The 23,097-nt window shown below is 41.7% G+C and overlaps 1 protein-coding gene across 1 annotated transcript in view; it reads left to right on the top strand.

The window, feature by feature from the left end:
• SNTB1 (syntrophin beta 1) overlaps positions 1–23,097 on the top strand; it is a 210,963-nt gene that overhangs the window by 109,302 nt on the left and 78,564 nt on the right. Inside the window, exon 3 of the mRNA XM_081816469.1 lies at positions 13,456–13,663. Within this exon, the coding sequence (XP_081672595.1) occupies positions 13,456–13,663 (208 nt within the window). The remainder of the gene's footprint in view (positions 1–13,455; positions 13,664–23,097) is intronic.

Below are 23,097 nucleotides of genomic sequence, written 5' to 3'. Positions count from 1 at the left end.
CACTAGGCTTTTATAAATGGCTTGGACTACATCCAGCTTATCTTTGTATCCCACTGCCTCCTCCCATGCCTAACAGACTCTTGCATCCATGCACGTGTATTTTTGAATTCGATATTTGGAGGACATGTTTTCCCAAAGATACAAGTATTAATTCGTAAATTAGATGGTCACAAGAGAACGCTCTTCTTACTCTGCTGTAGTTTAACCTTTAATATCTAATGTGGTCTTTCCTTTGCATTTCTACTGCTGCCACCCCTGTCACTGCAGAGATATCCTGGCCAGTCTCCGTGCCTCTAGTCTCTGTCCCCTCCAGTCCCATCTTCCCAGTGTGATCTCACTAAAATACGGCTTGATCACATCACTTGCGTAAATGAAATTCTGTTGGTGTGTCCTCACTGGACTCTCGCGTTTGTGTTCCCACTTCCTTGTCTACCTCTCCCCTAAACTTTTTCTAAGCCATTAAAGAACTATACACAGTTTTCATAATGTGCAATGCAATTTTCCCCTTCGGTCCTTTGCTCAGGCTGCCCCTCTCCCTGGGTTACTCCCCTTGGCTATTCCTCCTCCTTTTTGATTTAGCCAATTTACCCTCTTCCTTCAAAAGGAAGGAAAAATAAAACAAGGTAAAAACAGAGAGGAAGGCAAACCATAAGAGACTCTTAACTCCAGAAAACAAACTGAGGGTTGCTGGAAGGGAGGTGGGTGAGGGGGGAAGGGGTAACTGGGTGATGGGCATTAAGGAGGGCATGCGATGTCTTGAGCACTGGGTGTCATATGCAACTGATGAATCACTGAACTCTACACCTGAAACTAAGAATACACTATATGATAACTAAATTGAATTTAAATAAAAAAATGTTTAAAATAATTAAGCTTTAGGATTATCACTGTTCCAGGGGTTATATTTGTTATAACTCAGCCCACTCCTGTTTGTAAGGTGAAGACACTAGGATGCAAACAGGTTGAGTTCTTCACTCGAGAAAGCTCAGCTCAGAGCCAGTGCAGAGACCAAGGCCAACTGACTCCGTTAACGACATTCTAACCACTGTATTATGTGGCCTGTCCTGGAGAGCAATCACTGGGCGCTTGTCTACCAGCCACTCCCTTAGCCCCATGGACAGTGAGCTCCTCGAAGGCCACGGCTATGTCGTTGGACTCAGTGTCCCTAGACCCAGCAGACTGCCCCGCGGAGAGGAAGCATTCAATAAGTATTTTTGAATGAATGATTCAGATGTGATTAAGGTTATCTGTACTTGCCCCACATAAGTATCTGGTTTCTTTTCTTTTTTATTTTTTTTCAGGGGGTATCTTGAAATCTTGGTAAAAGCAGTCCAGGCTAATTGATAAGCAGCCCTCATGCAGATTGCCCAAAGGTACAAAGCTGAAAATAGAAAGTTCAATCAATTGACTGGCACATCTGGAGGGAACACATGTTTGGAATGCTATAGACAGAGGCAGGCTTCTGACCAGCCCAGGAGCTCAGCTCTTCCTGTAGCAACCACAGAATCAGGGCATTCTCCTCTCCCCTCCATGGCCTGCCCACCCCCCCCATTCCTCCTCCCCGTGCACCTCATTTCAAGAAGCAGAAAGCTTTAAGTAGATTTCCTTCATGTGTAACAACGTTTCCGTTCTACTATTTTAACACATATTTTCTTTAAGGAAAAAAATAAAACTAATAAAGTCAAAACAAAATTAAACAAATCTAACCCGCATCTTTGCTCCTTCACAGAGAGGTTGACTCTCTTCCCAACTTGTTTGGCACCTTGGCATTTACTGTAAGAATGAAGAAGATTGAATTTTATGTAGCGTGACCTTTTGAGACTTGGGATGATCATTAGCATTATTCTGATTTGCACCTTCTCTTGCAACCAGTACAGAATTGCATGACAATTTAAAACTTGTCTAGATCAGATATAGATTTTTTAAAAATAGCAATTTTGTGCATAGCTGATTTGTTTGTGCTTGTTTAAATCCTTCAAGTAATGAAATGATTATTGCTATCTACAAAAGAGGTGAACATGTCTTTGAGCAAAGGCTTCACAGAGAAAGTAATTATGAAGCTGTCATTTCCATAAATACTTTGACAGTGAAATATGTACAAAGTATTACAGTGACTGTTTCAAATGCAGAAAGAGGTACTGGCCCCAAATTCAGGACCAGCTCCCTGGAAAATTGTAAAGAAAGGTAAGTTGGCCTCCAGCGCATGAGCTCTGTGTGTCCATCCTCTGAACTTGGATAAACATCATTGTTAGGAATTCTGGATTCTAGGTTCAATAATACTACTACCTGCAGGTGTGACCTTGGATAAATAAATCACTTCTCCTCCCTAGAGATTTTTCACCTTTGAAATGAGTGGTTGGGGTAAATGACCTCTAAATTCTTTCTGGATTGCTAATTCCGTCTTTGATCATTCATCTGTTCATCCATTTAACTAGGATCATTTTGGTTTCTGCTTCCCCTCTTCATCTAGTGCCCCCTCCCATGCTAACTAAAATTGCCTATGGTCTTTTCCACTTTTCTGAACCCCATTTCCATGGCTAGTCTAGTCCCTTCACGTGGTAGAGCCTATTCAGATCCTTGTCGTCTCATCCAACTTTTGCCTCATCTTTACCGTTCTCACGGGGCCCTCTTCTCTGCTGGGTGGTGGCTACTAATAATCCTTGTTGAAGGATATTAATGGCTTAATGGCCTTCCACCGGTAGCACATCCTTCTCTATATAGGGGCACTGGAGAAACAGTGCTTTTGTCCTTCTCCCCTTTTCTTCTCCTCCCTCCTTAAAAAGACTTAGTAGAAATTAAAACAGAACAGATGAGCAATATCTCGGGTTTGGTGAAGTACTATTACTATATATAAGCAGCTGCGGACTTCACAGTGGTGAATTATTGCTTAGTTTATTAAGAACTGAATAAAAGATTGTTCCTAAAACAGATACAAATTATTCTTTCATGGTAGGAATTTTTCATGTTATTTGAAAATTTAAGAAAGTGTGTGCCTGTCCAAGATTGCTAGACTGTAATCTCAGGGATCACAGAAACCATATCGACGTTCAGTTCCCTTCCCCTCATGTGCTTCATGCCATGGCTAGGTACTAGGCACTCGAAAAATAATTGATTAATTAGCGAGTGACAAGCCATCTTGTAATTTTGTCCATGAGTCAGACAGAAATGAATTAAACGGCATCCACTTCTGTTCTGACCTCTCAGATAGAAGTATTCCTTATTGCTCTATGTTGTGTCATCTCTTGACCCTGATTTACAAATTTACAAGTCTGCCTCCTTTTACGTCCACCCTGGATATGGCTGGCAAGATCACAAATGGACCATTTTAGCCCAAGAAAATTATGTATGACAAATTGTCTGATAAACAAGATAATATGAAATAAACTAAACACTTCAGAGTTGACTACTATCGCACATTATCCATGGAAACTGTCCTTCTGGGACATTAAAACATGTTTGACTTTATTTATTTAAATACATTAAATAAATCTTACGATGTAGAACTGAAGCACTTTATACCATAGAATTAAATTTCATTATTCAAGACTGAAAGGGTTAATGTGTAGTAAGGGAAAAGCACAATGTAAAAGGAGACAGTTAAAGAACTTTGACAAGAAGTTAGAAAGGGAGCCACCATCGAGTCTGGACAAACTTTTAGTAATAGACGGAGCCATCCATTCACTTAGCCCAGGAGAAACTTATGGGTTATGCCCCTCTAGGTCAGGCAATAGGGGGATATTAACATAATATATATCATACCCTCAAGGAATTTATAGTCTAGAGGGAGAGATAAACTATGAAGGGATAAGCCTTGAGAGAGAAATTATTGGATGACGGAAAGCCACGACTGTCTCCAAGCTTGGGGCCATCAGGAGCTACATGTGAGAGCTACATTTCAAAATGCTTTCTAGAAATATCAAATAGACAACATGAGTGCTGCCAATCCCCACAACCATATCCATGGCAGATGTCAATATATGATGATGCTACTTTTTCTCACTGAGTCTAGAATGAGACCTCAGGCTCTTTTTAATATCATTTCAGGCAACTGTTACCATTTGATCAAAGTTGGCCTACAAAGTAAAACTCACATCCCATCCTAGACCAGTGTTTACCCTAGCTCCGCTGAGAAAACTTGTAATTTACAGTCTGGCCATCTCTTCTGAAGGTAGATACCACCGAGGTAATACTGATAAAACTTGGAGACTGAATGGATCCTGGGAGAAGAGGACAGGAGACATCAAGAACGATTGGGTCATCCAACCTGGATTATTGGAAGATGTTGATTCCGTGAAAATAAAATAGCCATAGAAGAGACAGACTCTTGAGTCTATGTATACATTACAAGTTTGAGGTTATTACAAGATACCTAAGTGAAGGTGGAGATATTTACCCAAACTCATGTTTCTTGCCAAATCATTTTCAATTTTTTATCTTAGTAAGAGACACTGTCATTCATTCAGCTGTCTAAGCCGGAAAACTCCTTGACACTCCCCTCTTCCCCATCCCTCAAAGCTAATCCATCATGAAGTCCTATCAGTTTTATTTTCTATACACTTTCTAATCCATGTACTTTTTACCATTTCTACCACTAGGTATTGCGCAAGACATACTTAACACTTAAAACTATTGGCTGTTTATTTGAAATTCAGATTTAGCTGGGCATCCTATATTTTTATTTGCTAACTCCAGCCCAAAATAATCTAATTCGGAAGAAGCAAAAATAGATATTCGGACTGCAAATGCTATGCTCTGGACTGGACTCTGGGATGGACTGTTTATGCTGTCAGTGTAGGATATTAAGAATCTAGAGACGAATGTAAATTTATTTGACCTGCATAGCACATTGTATATTTAAATGGCTAAAAAAAAATCAGTTGAGCTAGGTCAATTCACAGAGTTTTCTGTGAGGTACAGATGAAGTCTGTAGTGGAAAAACAAAATGTTTTCTCTAGTTTGACATTAGCTGACTCCTCTTCTAAAACTTTGATAATGATATCATTCCCCTAGGAAAGTCAAAGTGCTGAAATTCTTCACATATTTTGTAAATTTATGTGTTACTGAAAAACTGAAAGCTAGCCAACATGAGAGATATCGTCAGGTTCCCTCAGAGCCTAGTAGAATACTATATCATGCATGACCTGTTTTTGAAGTGGGATTTTGTGAAAAATAGCAGAACACCTTTTCTGGCTCCTTTTCTATTCACTGCTCGCACTTGACATATTCCTTAGGTGATCTCATTAGCTCCCATCATGGCAGCTGGATTCCAAAATCTGCATTCTTAGCAGGGGATTGTAGTTTCGGGCAATAGAATCAACTCTGGCTGAGGATATGAGAGTGCTCACATATTTCCCGAAGAGTTCAGAGAGGCAGGCTAAGCTCAACACCCATCCACATTGAGAATGCTGTTCTAGAAGAAATCCCGCTCTTGCTGCCACTTAACAACCATGCTACAGTTCGCACAACTTCCTTAGCTTGCACCAGTAACAACTCGGGACTGGCCAAGCTCCCATTTAGAGCTGGATGCTTCCGCCGCCATACTTGCCAAAAGAGGGATTCCATACACAGCTACTTTCTCACGGTGCGTCCTTGCCATTTTGAGTGAGTGGCTCTGAGCCCTAGCAGCAAGAAAGACAAGGGAACTCGAATTCTGGCTTCTACCATGGGGGAAGCTCAACTCATAATTTGGAAAACTTTCCAAATACACAGGAAGGGTGTCTGAAAGATATTGAGCAGCAACCAAGATGAAAAATGTTCTCTACTCTTGTAAGCAACAGACCACCTTCTACAAACATCCTACTCAGTGGAGCATAATGATTAAGACGCAGACTGTGCAGTCAGACGTGCTAGGGATCCAGTTCCAGCTTTGTCTCTTACTGAGTGGAAGAGTGAACAAGCTAGCCTGAGGTGCCAACTTCTCATCTGGAAATTAGACACACTAATACCATTCACCTCATAGGCTGGTGGAAGGGACAAAATGAGGAAAGTGAACACGTGCGGTGGTGGAGTTTTCATCCCTACAGGACAAGTTCTCCTCCTCATTATGAATATTGTAAATACAGATCTCTTATCTCTTTCTTTTGAAGTCTTTTAGTTACAACCAATTTGAGGATTTAAAAAAAGAATCCATTTTTTTTTTCTAATTTTTTCTGTGATGTTTTCTTGTCTACATAAAGCTATTTTTCCTAGTGAAAAGGGGTGCAAACATTCCTTTTCTTAAACTTTCTTCCTCATCGGGCGCCTGGGTGGCTCAGTTGGTTGAGCGACTGCCTTCAGCTCAGGTCATGATCCTGGAGTCCCTGGATCGAGTCCCGCATCGGGCTCCCTGCTCGGCGGGGAGTCTGCTTCTCCCTCTGACCCTCCCCCCCTCATGTGCTCTCTCTCATTCTCTCTCTCAAATAAATAATAAATAAAAATAAAATCTTTAAAAAAAAAAAACAACTTTCTTCCTCATCTTTGATTACATTGCAAAAAGTTTAGAAATTCAAGAAAAGCAGAAAGGTGGAAATAAAAATACCTCAAAATTCAACTATGTAGAGATAGCCACTATAAATGGTGTGCCATACATTTGTTTGTGGGAAAATATTTTGCATCAGCCTTGGGAATCACAGGTTCATGGAACTGGGAGCAACCATAATGACCAGGAACCACGTGGTTTGAATTCCCCTCCATTCCCAGTGGTTGCTGCAAGCCCGCAGGCCTTCCACTCCCGACTACCTTCATCTGTGTTTCCTCCAGCCTCACCTTGGAGGGGAAAGGTCACGGGAAACCTTTGTTGCCAGGTTGCAGGCTTTATTTATTAATTTTGCGTCGGGAGGCTTCAAGGTTTATGTAGCAGCCTCGTGTCTCTGAACAGGGTGAGTAGAGAATTCTGGGAAAATATTATTTGTCTCAGCGGGAGTCTTTAAAAGAGTAAGAGGGTAAGAAAATTACTCTTTTATTGCGACGTTTGCCAAATGATCTCCGAGAAGCTGTGCTATCATTCACCGGCTGTGCCAAGCTGGATCGAAACTGCCCGTCTTGGCAGCCAGCTCGAGTGAGTGTGTAATTCCTCGGGGTTGGTTTGGGCCTTTATCAGAAAGAGTTCCATAGGCAGTATTTACATAACTGTGGTAGAGTGTGAGAATAAACACAGCTGTGGCATTGCCCTAAATATTTCCATTCAGCAGGGAATTAAAAGAGAACTTTATCGCTGAACTACAGATAAACACAATTCATCAAGCAGTGGTCAGTTCAACTGGGGAACAAAATAGGAGTTATAAAAGACTGGCCTGCTAGAAATAGCTCCATTCAGCTGTCCTGACTTTATTGCTCCTTTATTCGCTCCCTCCCTCCTCTTTCCCGGTTCCAGAAATGCAGGACTCATCAGCTAGCAAGGAGGTCGACTAGATTTTTTTTTTTTTTTTTTTTTTTAATGCCAGGAGGGAAGTAGAAGGCACTGTGATGGACTGAGCAAGGCCTACTGTGGGCCTGCATGCTTCCGACTGCTTTATCTATGTCCCTCATTTCAGGAGGGTTTCCTTTTTCTTTCTGGTTATAGAATTGAATGCTGGTGGGGGTAAGGGTATTTTGTTGTTGTTGTTGTTGTTGTTTTGCCAAGGAGAAGACTGTTTAAGTCCAATGTATGTTGAAGTGGAAGCCTGATTGCCATAGTCCTAAGTGATCTGCATCTTACGAGTTACCTCCAGCATCTGTGTGTTTTACACATTAATGCAGTTCCCATTCAACTATGCGCAAGAAGATAGTTACACAGTGTATTAGTTTTCTAGGACTGCCGTAACAAAGCGGGCACAAACTGGAAAACTTAAAACAACAGAAATTTCTTCTCTCTCAGTTTTGGAGGCCAGAAGTGTGAAATCAAGGAGTTGGCAGGGCTGGTTCCTTCCAGAGCTTTGAGGGAGAAACCATCCCCTGCCTCTGTGCTAATTTCTGGTACCTGCCGATCTTTGGCAATCGTTGGCTGTGGATGCATCTCTCCAATCTCTATGTCCATCTTCACATTGCCTTCTTCTCCGGATCTCCGTGTCTTTTCTGTCTCTTAGAATGACACCTCCTTGGATTTAGGACCCACACTAATTCAGTGGGTAGATGAATGGAATAAGGATCTCATCCCCATCCTCACTTTAATTACTTCCACAAAGATTCTATTTCCAAATCAGTCACATTCTGAGGTTCTGGGCAGACATGAATTTGGAATGATACTGTTCATCCTACTATGGACATGGTGAGCTTCCTGGGGACAGGGACACCCAACACATGCTAAACACCTGTGAGTTTTCTTGAACACTCACATATAGGCACAACATATCTTTGTGTATGTATTTTTTTTTTTTTAAGATTTTATTTATTTACTTGTCAGAGAGAGAGACATAGCGAGAGCGGGAACACAAGCAGGGGGAGTGGGAGAGGGAGAAGCAGGCTTCCCGCCGAGCAGGGAGCCCGATGCGGAGCTTGATCCCAGGACTCTGGGATCACGACCTGAGCCGAAGGCAGATGCTTAACCATCTGAGCCACCCAGGCGCCCCTCTTTGTGTATGTATTAAGAAATCACTGCATGTTTCCAGCTCCATTTTGTAACTCGAGATTTATTAGGATTTTGTTTCACTGTGCATGCCTCGTTTCTCTATTAATGGTGTAGTTAGGAAAGAACTAACTCGCTTGTATGTGCTCATATGTGCAGACAATTCAAAAGCATTGTATTCACTAATATAGTGCCTTTTCCCAGTTACTGAGCCAACAGAAGAGTCTTAAAATGCCAAAAGCATAAATGGCACCTGCTAATATCAGGATTTGCAAGTCAGAAAGCACTTTCACAATTATTATCTCATTTGATGCTCTAGTAACCCCGTGAAGTTTTTATTATTATCACTTCCATTGTAATCATCATTATCACTTCATCATCATTATCATCACCAGCACCACCCCTATTATACAGGGTAAAAAGATACTCAAGGCTCATAGAAATTATGTGACCTATTTGTGGTCAATGAGTCAGGACTTTCAGTTGTATTTGACAACCCAATTCAAATAGGTTTATGCAAAAACCTATTTGAGAAAAGTACAAGGGTATGCTGTGTGTCAGATATGGCTGGATCCAGCACTCTCGGCTCTGTTTTCCTCAGCGTTGGCTTCATTTGCAGGCAGGCCCTCCCCTCTTGATGGCAAGATGGCCTTCAGTAAATCCATGATTTTATCTGACCCCTCAGCAGATGTGGTAAGGAAAAAACATCTCCTTAACAATTACTCCTACAGAAATCCTGGGCCAAATCTCCATGACCCAAATTAGATCACACCTACAACATTGAAACCATTGAACCCCCAAACCATTGAGGCTGAGAATGGGGGTAAAGCCTGTTTCCAGAAAGGGGGAATGGAAACTGGGCAGAAGGAATCACAGATGGTCATAAGAGAGTATATATAGTTCATAAGTGACAGAGCTTGGATTTGAGACAAGTTGTTTTAACCTGCAGCCCGATCCACCTGCCCTTCCTCCTCCTCCTCCTCCTCCTTCTCTGCCATTCCAGTACAGTGAGTACACAATGCATACATGGAACAAAATTCAGAAGACAGAATGTGAAACAGTGAAGTCTCCTTTCTAATCTTGTCTTCGTGTTGCTCAATTTCCCTCCTCATTGAACCCACCTGGATACATTTCTCAGCATAGTCTCCACAGTCACAAGCATCTATAAAAATCACTTTGACATCATTGATACCACACTACTCTCACTGTTCTGCCCTGTGCTTTTTTTTTTTTCAAGATTTTATTTATTATTATTATTTTTTTAAGAGAGAGAGGGACAGAGAGAAGAGGAAGGGAGGTAACTGAGAGCATCTTAAGCAGGCCCCTCACCCAGCACAGAGCGCCACGTAGAGCTCTCGATCTCACAACCCAGAGATCATGACTTTTGAGCTAAAACCAAGAGTTGGTCGCCTATCTGACTGAACCCCCCACAGACACCCCTGTCCTGTGCTTTTTAACTTCCATTGTATCATGCATTTGTGGTTCTCTGACTTTAATGACTTCAGCTACCCAGCCACAATAGCATTTCCACCCTAGAGTTTTTCTTATTATCCTTTTCTTCCTCTCCCCACTCCGCCTCTCCCCTATTTTTACTTCATTTCTTCACCTTTGTCTCCTTCCATACATTTACAAATGGATGAAGTACTTGTTGGAGTTGAAATTGCTTTTAAAAAAATGGCTTACATGAAATATGTGAGAATGGTTCTTTTGTAGTATGTTATCAGCAAAATCTTTCACCCTCACAGTTGCTGGTTGGCTCATGCATTGAGAAAACAAAGGGGCTTTAGCAGATGTTTGTAGCTCTAGTGATGGTCCTAATTCCTATCAACGTATGCTCCTGAACATGGGCCTCTTGGGCTCTTTTAGGTAGAACAGAGGTAGAGGGGATCACAGGGGATGGAGTATCAGGTTTGCCCCAAGTCATCCAAGATCTTGCAGAAGACTCATGCCGCTCTCCCCAAAGTTATCCTTTTTCCATTCCATGACGTTAGAAATAGTGAGATCCGAGAATTTACTTTTCTAGTAAGTTCCCCGGGTGGTGCAGCTGCTGCCACTCGGCGGCACTTTGAGAACCACCACTAAAAGTATAGGACCTGCTAGTTTGCCCCAGAAATAGCCCAAGATCCTCCCTGTACTTCAGGCAACAACAGCCAATGAAAACAAAAACTCACACATTTTGGCTGAGATAGAAGTAATTCGTGGTGGTAGAAATAGTGGTGATTTGGTGAGGGGTGGGGCGGTAATAGCTGGAAAGGGGGCCGGAAGAGAACTTCTGGGACGCGTGTAGTGTTCCGTTCCTTGATCTGAGTGGCGGTTCCACAAATGCATTCCCTTTGCAAAAGTACATTTGTGCACTGCGATTTGTACACTTCTCTGTCTGTAGGTTATACTTAAAAAGTTTACTTAAAAATTAATGATGATAAATGCTGTTAGGGCCCGGGAGAAACAGGCCTCTGTATCATTAGCCTGTACGTTTGTTTACAAGTCAGCTTTCCTCTGGGGGTAGGCTGACAATCCAACAAAGATGTTCTTTGTTTCCTTTCTACCTTGCTGGCATCATGTGCATATATGTGTGTGACACCTGGGGGGTGGCGGCTTCCCAAATCATCATTTGTTTAAAAACAAATACACGTCTTCAAAAGAAAATATTGTAAATAAAATAGTTGCAGGTTTTAAATTTCTAGAATAACAGATCATGTTAGAATAATTTGAAAAGCATGCTGAGGGGCACCTGGCTGGCTCAGTCAGTGGAGCATGCAAGTCTTGATCTTGGGGGTTGTGGGCTTGAGCCCCATGTGGGGGTAGAGATAACTTAAAAATAAAATCTTGGGGTGCCTGGGTGGCTCAGTTGGTGAGGTGTCCAACTCTTGATCTCAGTTCAAGTCTTGAGCTCAGTGTCATGAGTTTGAGCCCCACGATGCTGGACATAGAGCCTACTTAAAAAAAATAAATAAATAAAGTAAAAATCTTTAAAAAAGAAAAAAAGAAAAAGAAAAGTGCTTTGAGCTCTCATTAATGCTTTTTGAGAACCCTGGTTGGTATTTGGCTATGTAACTTTACTGAAGAGTGAGAACTGTGGGCAAGAACTACCTCCCATTTCTTTGAAAAGTGCCCAAGAGGCATGAGATTTTTTTCTTCTGAGGACAGATGTCACCTAAAGAATTCCCTGTTTTATCACAAAAAAACCTTTGGAGTCTTAGTGAGGAGTCTTGTTTTGCAAATTTTTGACCAAAAAAAAAAATGTTAATTTTTGCTAAAACTCCCCCAGAGACATTCCACTTTCTAAATCATTCCTTTCCTACAATTTTAGTTTATGAGTAAAACGGTTTACTCACTCTAAAAGTTTGGTTTTGAATGTTAACAAGGCCAGGTTGCGTTGGGATTTCTGATTTTCAGGTGATCTGCAATATTGTTATTTCAAAACTCAGGAGCTAAGGACACTACTGAGCATGAGAATGAGACTTCAGACAGCTGTGGAAGAAAATGAGTGCCCCCCTATGGGGTATTGTCCCGTCTAAAGGAGAGATACTGTAATACAGTAGCTAAATTGATGGGATTTTGAGCCTAACCAACATAGGTTTGAATCCTAGCATCACTGTGTGGCCTTGGGTAAATTCTCTCTCCCTCCAAACTTTAGTTTTTTCTTCTATTAAATAGGATTAATAATAACAGTCCTAGGGATATTAGGAGAAATACATATATAAATAGTAAGTATTCAATGCATGGTAGCATAATAATTAAGGGATGAAATAACAAATGGATCATTTTTATTCAGTTTTGAATTTTCCCAATTCCTGTATCTTTCTGATGCAAAAGTGAATGTAAAATATTTATTTGCATGTATACCTGAATGAATAAATGCAATAAAAATTAGCTGTCTAAAAAGTATAGGTGTGAAGGACAGGTTAATGGTTGCCAGGGATTTGGGATGACAGTGGAGAGCAGAGCACTGTAACTATCAGGGGTAGCTGGAGGGAGGGATTTGTGGGGTTGGAATAGTCCTGTATTCTGAGTGCTGTGATTCCCAGGTGATAAAATGACATAGAACCACACACCTGCATTGTACCAACGTCAGTTTCCTGGTTTTGATATTGTAGGGTATAATGGACGGAGAGTCCATTATACTGTCTATATATACTATTTTTGCAATGTCATGTTAATCTAGGAGTACTTCAAAAAAATATCTATCTAGAACTTCCTTCTTTTACCACAGTCACAGTATGCAGATCTCACTTTGTATCTCAGGTGGTCTATGTGGAGTTCCGGAGTAAGCTTTGGTGTTTGACTTTTGCTTTCTTTTCTTATTCGGCTTTAAAAGAGCTCTTAGTGCGCCTCTCTCCCCCACTGTGACCCCATCCTAGGCCCATTCGCTTCTTCATTACACATGTCCAAGGATTAAATGGTGGGTAAGTGTGCCACGGACAGGATTCCTAAGGAATGCAAAGTTTGGTGATCTTTCGTTCTTAAATATTCACAATTAACACTGAGCAGTAGGATTAAGCATGTGGCTGGATATTTCAGTCTACTTTCTGCAGGAGCAGCAAGCATGTGTGTACATTATTAAAATCCTCTGTGGATTGAGAGGTAAAGCAAATTAGTATCAGCTCACAGTTTGGAAGTCTTGATATGATACTATTGATAAGCCAGTCAGCTGAATAATAGGAAAACCAGACATCCTTAATTCAGGTGATCTGATGGTTGAATAACTATGTCCCCAATATCTAGACCAATGCCTAAGCACTCAGTGGATGTTTGTGGATGAACAAATGGGTGAATGAATGAATGAATGAATGAATGAAACATTAAGATAAACCATGCAAAGCTGACAAAGTCCAAAAGTAAGAGTACAGAATTAATTCACCTCTGTGGCCCAGGACTTGACAAAGCATGACCTACCAGGAAACATTCTAACCCTTCTCTCTCTGCTTCTCTAGGCAGCTTGAAATCCACTCTCCAGATGCTAAGCACACGGTGATCCTAAGGAGCAAGGATTCAGCCACTGCCCAGGCCTGGTTCAGTGCCATCCATTCCAATGTTAGTGATCTGCTGACCCAAGTGATTGCTGAGGTCAGAGAGCAGCTGGGGAAAACAGGCATTGCTGGGAGCCGAGAGATCAGGCATCTTGGCTGGCTTGCAGATAAGGTAAGGAAAATGCTCCCCTAGGAGTAGACATTTCCCCCCCGGGTTCCCCCAGCACTTGTTGCAACCATGAAGTCAGTTACCTCATTCCATAGGCTGGATCTCTCATTCACAGGCTATTTGGACTTCCTGTCCATCTCTAGCAGGCTTGTGTTATACATGGGGGACTATGTCCTAATCTGCTTTGATTCCCCGACATAGAGTCCAAGACTTCGCAAATTACAGGTGGTCACAGATTGTTTATCAAATGGATGAATGAGTGAGTAGATGCGTAGTTTGTCACACATATGAAGGTCAGGGAAAATAACTCAAATGCCCAATGGAGCTTTTGCCTTGTGAGGTAAGGAAGTGGAAAAGGTTGCTTAGAAAGGGGGTTTCTGTGAGTTTTCATGAACCTGCTTATTAATAATGTAGATGCATTCATTTACAAATAATAGCAATAACAGCAAGGAGTCCTTAGCAACTACCAGGTGTGGGCTCTTTCGATATATTATCTTATATTTTATCTGTATTCTTAAGCCAGCAGGCCCTGAAGGTCATCATTTGTGAGCACCTATTTTGTGCAAGGCACGGTACTAGGCAGGGGTGAGGTGTATAAGGATGAATGAAGATTTAATCTTTGTTCTCAGGGAGGACAGCTACTGTGGAAAAGGACCTGGGGTCATGTTAACACTGTCACTCTGATTTCTTTTCCCAAGCTACATGATATGTTGAAGATAGTAAAACTCACTTTGCAGCATTCTGCTGGGAGTTAACCCTTCTCTTCATTTCAAAGGATTGAGCTTTTGCCATTATTCCTATACCTGATTGCTGTCCCTTGAACTTGACCTTGAGTGCTCAGGAACACTGGGCTTTTGGAACAGTCTGACCTCCCAGTGACTCACACTGTAATAGGCGGTAAATGGGAATAATGATTGTCGCAATAAACAGCTTTTCTGCCACTGAACCATGTCATCTGAGAAGGCCCAGTCAAACGGCACTTGAAAATAATACTTGAACACAGCATTAGGCTGTTTTCCACCATTGTTCTTTGTTTGCACCAGTTCATGCCTGAGTCTCAGCCGCAGAGTTCAACACAGGGTGGGTTGTTTGATTTGGTGTTGTCCCATCTCTCACAGATTTCAAAGGATGAAAGGAACAATGCAAATGGTGGTAGCACCCAGAGTGTAATAAACAAAAACCATAGGTAGCCTCTCATGACCTATGTGCTGGGGTTCTCAATGAAAACAATACTGCAGATCAGGATGACATCATTTTAGAAGTCAACAGTCTCTAATACTCTCTACTTTTTACTTCCTCCAACTGTGTGGGGGATATTTTCATTGCAAATGACAGAAAGCTCACCTCAGCTTGAGCAAAAAAGGGATGTATCACTTTTAAGAAAAGTGAACAGTACCCAAGGATCAGCTTCAGCCATGGTGGGATCCAGGGATCCAAATAATGATACTAGGCCTGCTTCTCCATCTTTTTGCACCCTGCCCACTTCATTGGTGTACATGTAGGCAAGCTTTCATCCTTGGCCCAACAGTTCCAGGCTTGTGTTTTCCATTATGGCCTACCTGTCTACCTGAATAAAAGCCTCTTTGCCCTCACAGTTGCAACAGAAGTCCTGAGATTAAGCCTACTTGAACTGACTTAGATCAGATGTTCATCCTGGGTTGTGCTGAGATCAGCCTCATCCAAACCTTGTGCCCTGAGAGATGAGGAGAGGTGGTTCTCTAATGGAAAGTTTGGCTGCCATGCAAGGAAGAGACTGAATGGAGTCTGGGGAAGGCAAAGCAACAGACATTACCTGCTATAGGAGGAATAGAGGATTGGGATGAAAAGAGGTCCTCACTTGCTTAGGGGCCCGAGTAGATTGGCAGATGTTCTGGAGATCTCAGGGTCCTGGCAGGAAGTGGATGGCAAACTCTAAAGTGATGATTGGACAGGATTTAATGAAGGGATAATTTGTAAGGTGTGGCCAAGGTAAGGAAAACCAAGAAGAGATGGAGAAGCACTCCAGAGCTACCAACAGCAAGAGGCCACAGCCACCCCTTAATCTGAAATGGTAAGGAAAAGGAGCAATTACCTGAAACTGGCAAGACTGGTAGCTATAGAAAAGGACCACCACTAAGAGCTATGGTCTTTGGGAGGGAAGCACAACCCCTGTGACCCCACCCCCTGATCTCCTGCTGGTGTCTCCCATTGGATGAGGCTGACCGGAAGCCAGAGGCAAGGGAGCCCCATTGATGTATTCTGATAAGCTCTGTCTCCAAAGGCACAAGCAGGGTCTGGAAAAGGGTAGAGACCAGACTTGGAGGGGCAAAGGGAGCTGTCCAGCACACATATCTCTCTACCTCCAAGTCCAAGGGACTGAGCTGCTCTCAACTCCTGGAGGTGTTTTGTTTTGTTTTTTTTCATCTCTTTTAACACAAACTTCATTACTATTTGGATGGTTGGAAAATACAATCGTATTGTTATTAATGATGTTGAAATTTTTTCCAAAGTTTCCATTTCCTCACTTACAAGTTGTCTGTTTATACCATATTATCAGTAGACACATTCTCAGGCATTCCCATGGAGCAGTAATAAAGCCTCATAAAAACCTCTTTTTGGTTTTAGAATAGTATTGTTCTTATAATTTCAGGTAACCATTACAGATGTTTCTTCAAGTTGTATTATGTGTTGTATTCCTACGAGCAATAATGACTTACCATGGACGATTATCAGAAGCAGGAATGTCTTTTATTGCCTTCTGCTTCTGAACTTCTTAAAAGATTACCATAGATCAAGTCCTAGGGAAAAAAATCCAAGCTGGAATCTTTTTTGATTAAATATTTAATACTGAATTCTAGTGTGGAGGCATACAAATGGTTTTCAGCAGAATGTTACAATGAATGGCAAATCCTTAATACTGTGGCCTTCTTATATTATCACAAATACCAGAGAATTTGCTTGGTATTTGTAAAGATATAAAGTGTGATCCTATATATATTCAGCTGTAATTGACCTTAAATTGTTGTCCTTTGTCTTTTCCTATGCTGTTAATCTTTGATTTTGTGATTAATAACAGCAGCTCTGGGACATGATTTGTACATATTAAATTTAATTTCAAATTTTTAGAACTGGCATTTACATGAACTAAAACAATATGAAACAACAACAACTTCGCTTTTAAAATCCCTGTCTATGCTAATCCTAAAACCTCCTCTATACTACACAGGAGGAAAACTTTATATTAATGTTATTCTTCCCTGTGACATAGTCTGAGGACTGGAAGAATGGCTCCTACAAAATGGCTAGTCCTTGAGGCAATGGAGAGAATTCAGTGCACTCCAAGAGAGGAGAATGAACATGGAAAAAGTTGGAGGTAATCGATTAATACAGCTTGTAGTGAAGGCATGCTAGAGACTGATCTAAAGGGAGGCGAGTGTTCATCAAACACATCTGGTACCTTGGATAACATCCAATTATGGAAGATCTTGAAAGCTGGACAGATGATTTGAATTTGATTTGGTGGGCAATAGGGAACCTTCATATACAGTATCAGAGAGAAGGGACTCAGAGGTAATTGCTAGGGACTGAATATTCCTGTCCCCCCAAATCCATATGTTGAAGCCCTCATCCTCAACGTGATGATATTTGAAGGTTGGGCCTTTGGGAGGTAATGAGGCTTAGATGAGGTCATGAGCATAGAGTGCCCGCGATGGGATTGGTGCCTTTCTTGGGGATGAAGAGACCAGAGCACACTCTCTCTACCGTGTGAGGATACAGCAAGAAGGTAGCTTTCCACAGGCCAGGAAGAGGGCCCTCCCCGGAACCCCATGTTGGTACCCTGATCTTGCACTTCCAGCCTCCAGAACTATGAGAAATAAGTGTTTGTTGTTTAAGCCACCCAGTCTGTGGTATTCTGTGATAGCAGCCTGAGCCACGACAGTGATCTAAACCGACTTCTTCTTTGAACAGATGATGACCTAGAGAATGGAAAGTGTTTGATCTAAAGTCACACTCTAAATCAAGATACAGGAATAATTAGAGAGTAGAACAATACGGTGATATCATTATTTCTTTAATTTTTAAAAGAATCCAGTGCAGCTTATCCATTGCAATTGATTTTAGTCTTTCCTTGAACTCTCATAGCCATTCTTTGGACTCCCTACAGTGTCAAGGTCAGCAATGGGCCAACAGCCTTTGAGCTAGGGCCATTTTTTGTTGTTGTTGTTGTTGTTTCCTTCACTTCCTGGTCCTTGGAACTATGACAGTAACAGCCCAGTCCCTGTGCTTCTTTCCCTGTGAGTACCCTCACCTGTAGATGGGTCAGGTGTACCAATGTGGTCTTTCCCTTGTTCTTATTGGTCTTAAACCTTTTACCTCCTTCCAAGCCCCAATCTATCCCCAAAGGGCCTATCAATGCTAATTTTCACCCAGAACTGTAAAATATAATATGCCCCAAACACAGTTTTTCAATCATCGTTCTTTAATCTTTTTGTAGTTATTATTACTGAGGTGTTTTCCACGGTCCAATTTCAGACAAGAGAAAAACAAACTAGGCTCTGACTCTCTTGCTACTTAGAAAAACACTAATCAACAGGGGCAGGCAGAATTGTTGGATTCTGTTTTGTGCTCAGTGCATCAGGTGTTGCCTTTGCTTTACCTTGTTATCTTACTTTGCAAACCATTTCTTGTCAGGTTAAAAACACAAAAACACAACACAAGGAAAGAAACAAAAAAACCCAGTTGGGAGCTCTGAGATGCAAATTCAATTCTCAGCTTTCCTCATTTCCACTTCAGATTTTTAAAAATGGGAACATTTATATAGCTGTGCCTTCCTAGGGTGTTATTGGAGGAAAGGAAGTTGGTAATTAGTATTTATTGTGTGCCTAGTCTGTCGCAGGCAATGTGCTTTAAATAATTCCTATCCTATGAGGCAAGCTTGCAGAAGTTGAGTAACTTCACTCTTCCAGCAAGTGGCAGAGACAGTGTGAGCCCTTCTTTCTAATCCTCAAGTCAGAATTCTTCACTAAGCTGAGCTCATACAGGGACCCAGGGAACATGTGTCCATCTGCGTGAGACCGCCAGAATCCAGCGTCAGAGCAGTATCACATACCAAAAGCATTGTTTCATAACGAAGAGACATATCAAAAAAACTCAAGTCTTTTATGTGTCTTTATGAAAATAAAGGGTGTCTTCATCCATTCAGGCTGCTGAATCAGTGTATGGTATGCTGGGTAGCTTATAAACAGAAAATTTATTTCTCGCAGTTCTGGAGGCTGGAAGTCTGAGATCAGGATGCCAGCAGAGTTGAGTACTGGTGAAGTTCTCTTTCTGATTTATAGACAGCTCTTTCATTGTTTCCTCACTTGGCAGAAAGAGAGGAATGGTAGCTCTCTTCTTGTAAGGACACTAATCCTATTATGGGGGCTCCATCCTCATGACCTGATTACCTCCCGAAGGCCCTACTGCAAATATCATCACATTAGGGCTTCAACACATGAATTTGGAAGAGAAGGTATTCAGTCCATAGCAGGGGGCACTCACATATCAGCAAAGGACAACCCTTATTAAGATCTTTTCTCTCCTATCCACTTCCATCCTAATCTTGAACTACTTTCATTCCTTTCATGACCCTAAAAGAAGAAATCCAAGAAGAGATTCAAGAAGAGATTCTCTCTTCTCTGTTCTTCCTGTCCATCCTTGACTATGTCATTCAGTTACACCTATCTGGCTGGTCCCAGTTTTTACTGTTCACACAATAATCCTCTGCCCTTCTCCTCTTTCTTCCTGTTTTGTTCTACAGAAGTCCAGTGAACAGGTCCAACAAAGACTGAAATTGTCTTTGATAGGACAGGTTAGGGGAAGACTAAAATACACACACAAACATGCACACACACACAGAGTTGGCCTTGCTTTGAATGTTTCCAATATCTATGAATTCAGTTATCATGGTTCAAGTTGATATCCCCAGTCTCTCAACAACACAGTTCAAATTTCAGTTACAATAGTCTATTAACTGCAAGTAATTTTATAAAGCAAACTTTTCATTCAGAAAATCACTATGTAAATAGCTGACATGCATCACATTGTGAACAATCCTGTGTCTTCTCTCAAAATCTGTCAGTGATCGGTCACCACATGTCTGTTCATTCACACAGACTGCAAAGTGGGTAGTAGTGTTTCCTCCTTGTTTTGTGGTGATGAATCTATGACATTTTATAAGAATGGATAATAGAAAGGGGGAGTTGTCCAAAAAAGGTGGAAGTACAGTAAAATGAAAAGTGATCATTGTGGAAGTGAGCTTCAAATCAAACATAAATGGAATTACAGAAGAACTACTTGACCTTGGGGGCGTAGATGCTGGTGCTATTCAAGAGACTCTTGATATGCAGCCAGAAGTCAGTGAAGAAAGGATGAAGATGCCCCAGAAGAAGTGAGAAGCTTCACAGCATGGGAACTCTCAGAGACATTTCGCATCACTGAAAGTAGAAAGGATAAAATGTTGCTGGCTGATCCAGACTTAGAAAGGAGTAGGATGGCTTGTCAAGGCATGGAAAAGACACTCACTCAGAATCCTAAGTTATGTGATGAAGAGAAGGCAACAAGCATTGCTCACACCACTCAAGTTTTTGACAAAGAAATAAAACACATTAATTCTCAATCTTTCTAATGTCTTAAGGGATAAATTACTAAGTAAATAGGTTTTACTTTTTTTTTTTTCATTTCTGTATATACTTACAACTGACAGGAAGACAATTTTTAATGTGGTACTAAAAAATTTTACATGTCCAGAGAACAATCCTAGTTTTTCCATGTGATTGAGATCACTTGGTATGGTTTCAGCTTGCACAGTCATTTTTATTGTCCAGCACTGCTGTGCAAAGGCAGAACCATCTCTCTCTCTGTCTATCCATCTCACCCTATATCTGTTTTTCCATCCATATCCATCTCCATCTCTCTCATCCCTCTCTCCATCCCTCCAGCTCTCTATCTGTCCCTATGCATCCACCTCTATCTATCCATCTCCCATCTGTCAACATATTTTCCCTATATTCTCACATAATTCACTAGACCATCATTAGTTTTCAGTTCCAATAATAGCAATTTATTCATCCCCCCCACCCCTAAAAATCCACATGAATATCACCAACCAAGTAATTTCATCCTGTAGCTGCACTGTCCACCTATATTAGAGCAATCTCGAATGCAAATGTAGAATAGCCTTGGCCTCAGTGAAACGGGCTGCCAGTAATCAAGATCTTGACAGTGTAATTAAGGGAACGATATTTCTGGAGCCTCTAAATATATCAGCTCCACCATCTGCCTAAAAATCACCTACGTAGGAATTTCCCACCACTTCTTCCATGGAGAAAATAGTCTCTGACCTGAGGGAACTCCCATCTGATAAATAGAAATAGAGCTACTGTAGTTCAGGCTACCCCTGACTTGCATCATCCCTAAATCAAGACTGTTTGTTATGCTAGGAAACACAGACTGTTAATGCAATTAAGTGCTAATGGGCCTGTTGTGCTGCTTTAAAAGGCAGTCATCAAGTTCCTGAGTGAATCACCTCTGAGATGGAGCAAGACTGAGGAAAACCAGCAACAGCTTGGTTATCTTCCTGTTAGTCTTTCACTACAAGTGTTACAAGCAAATGTGCCAGTGTGAATGCAAATTGCCCCCATCTTCCATTCTCTGAAAAATCAGGGATCTAAAATTGGGGTGGGTAGGTGGCAGAGAGGCAGCTATAATGGAAGGATGGAAATATGCCCACTTTTCTGCGTGACTTCACAGTGCAATTTAGTAATGGGAGTCATTGTCACCAAGGTGGACACATCAGCGCTGCCCATTTTGTTCCTGTAGGGCTGATTCCCACAAATTCATATGAGCCCTACTTGATCTCTTGGGAGAGGTGTGTAGAACTCAAGATTGAAAGCTCCCTGTGCCTGGTTGTATGGCCAGCACACTCTGCTAAACTTTATCTTATTGGTCATTGCAGATGACCCTACCTTTATGAAATAGATCTCTTCCAGAAAAACTCCCTCTCTTTAGTGAAGAAAAAAAAGATTTCCTATTGATTTCCATTACCTGATTATTCCAATCACCTCCTATTCACCCCCTTGGTGAGGGAGAGATTGCCACTGTAAATAGCAGGAGATGGCAGAACTCATGACACCAAACATTGGACAGAGGAACCTGGCAGCAGCTCATGAGTTACATTTACTCAGAGTCTGGGGAGGAAGCTGCAAGCCTTGCCGGACCACATAGGGTTTATTAGGGGGCAGAGGGAAACAGCAGGGACAGTGAGACAGGCTTTGTAGTAACAAGTGGGTGAGATGCACTCTGGTTCCCATGGGAGTATGGGATTGGCTTGTTTGAATCATTTTGCAGGCTGTCCGAGAAGTAAAACCCATTAGGGTAAGGACTAGGGGGAGTACAGGGAACTGGGGTGGTAGGCATATCTGATGAGAGCAGGAGCCCTGGGAGGCTCAAAGAGGTCAAGGCAGTACATGAAATTTTAGGCCTTACGATACATTGATCAGTGTCTTAGGATTCTTTAGAAGCCAAGTTGGAGATGGCGATTCTTGGGGAGGGATTTACTGAGGGAGGACACTCAAGAGAAATCTGTAAGGCAACTATTGAAGCAAGAGATGCGGGGGAGGAAGCTAAGCAAAGATGTACTATCAGCTAGCGTCTAGCCTCATCCCAATCCCACAGGGGGCTCTGGAGCATGAAGGGCAGCACAGAGCCCCCTCCACCTTACATGGAAGAGTTGGGATTTTATATTCCCCTATGAGTCAGCCACTGGCTATAGGCTACTTTGCAGGTGAAGAGAGGCCACTCCTGTCTGCCACGGGCAGCTCTCTAGAGGAAGAGAAGGCTTCTACTGTGGGCAGTCATTATTCACATCATGTGACGGTTGAAGGCTCCAACCTAGAAAAGGGAATTTTGGCAGAGGACCAACAATATCTGCTGTAATCCCTTCTGTGTTCACGTGGGGAAGACATTCCAGCCCATGTACACAGGATCTTCAGGGGGCAAAGAGAGTAGCCAGTTCTGGGACATGCAGGGGGCTCTAGCCACCACCTAGAAGTTTCCTTTCATTTACAACTATATTCAAATCCTAGTAACTCACCCTGGCATTTACTCATGACTTTCTCCCCCACACCATGGAAGAATTATTTTTTAATGCTTTAAAAATTCCCAATGTCATTTTCAGAGTCCCTTTGCAGCCTTACATTTTTGGCTTGGGCTTTTTATTACTTCTAATAGGACTAGGCTGCAATATTACAAATGCAATGCAAATTCACATGTTTCATTTTTAATCCTGAAACTCTTTCAAGTTGGTATTTTCAGGTTTGGTAAGCTGAAGCCAAGTGATGAAGTTTGAAGTCCTTTATTGATTTTATGTAGAATTAGGAGTAGGAATACAGATGTATCTAGAGTTCTAGAGTCTGATT

This window comes from Leptonychotes weddellii, chromosome 4, assembly GCF_054177405.1.
Source record: "Leptonychotes weddellii isolate Sample4059 chromosome 4, ASM5417740v2, whole genome shotgun sequence".
NCBI classification, from domain to species: Eukaryota; Metazoa; Chordata; class Mammalia; order Carnivora; family Phocidae; genus Leptonychotes; species Leptonychotes weddellii.
Note: the sequence above shows the minus strand (reverse complement) of the source record. Positions and strands in the feature narration are given on the sequence as shown.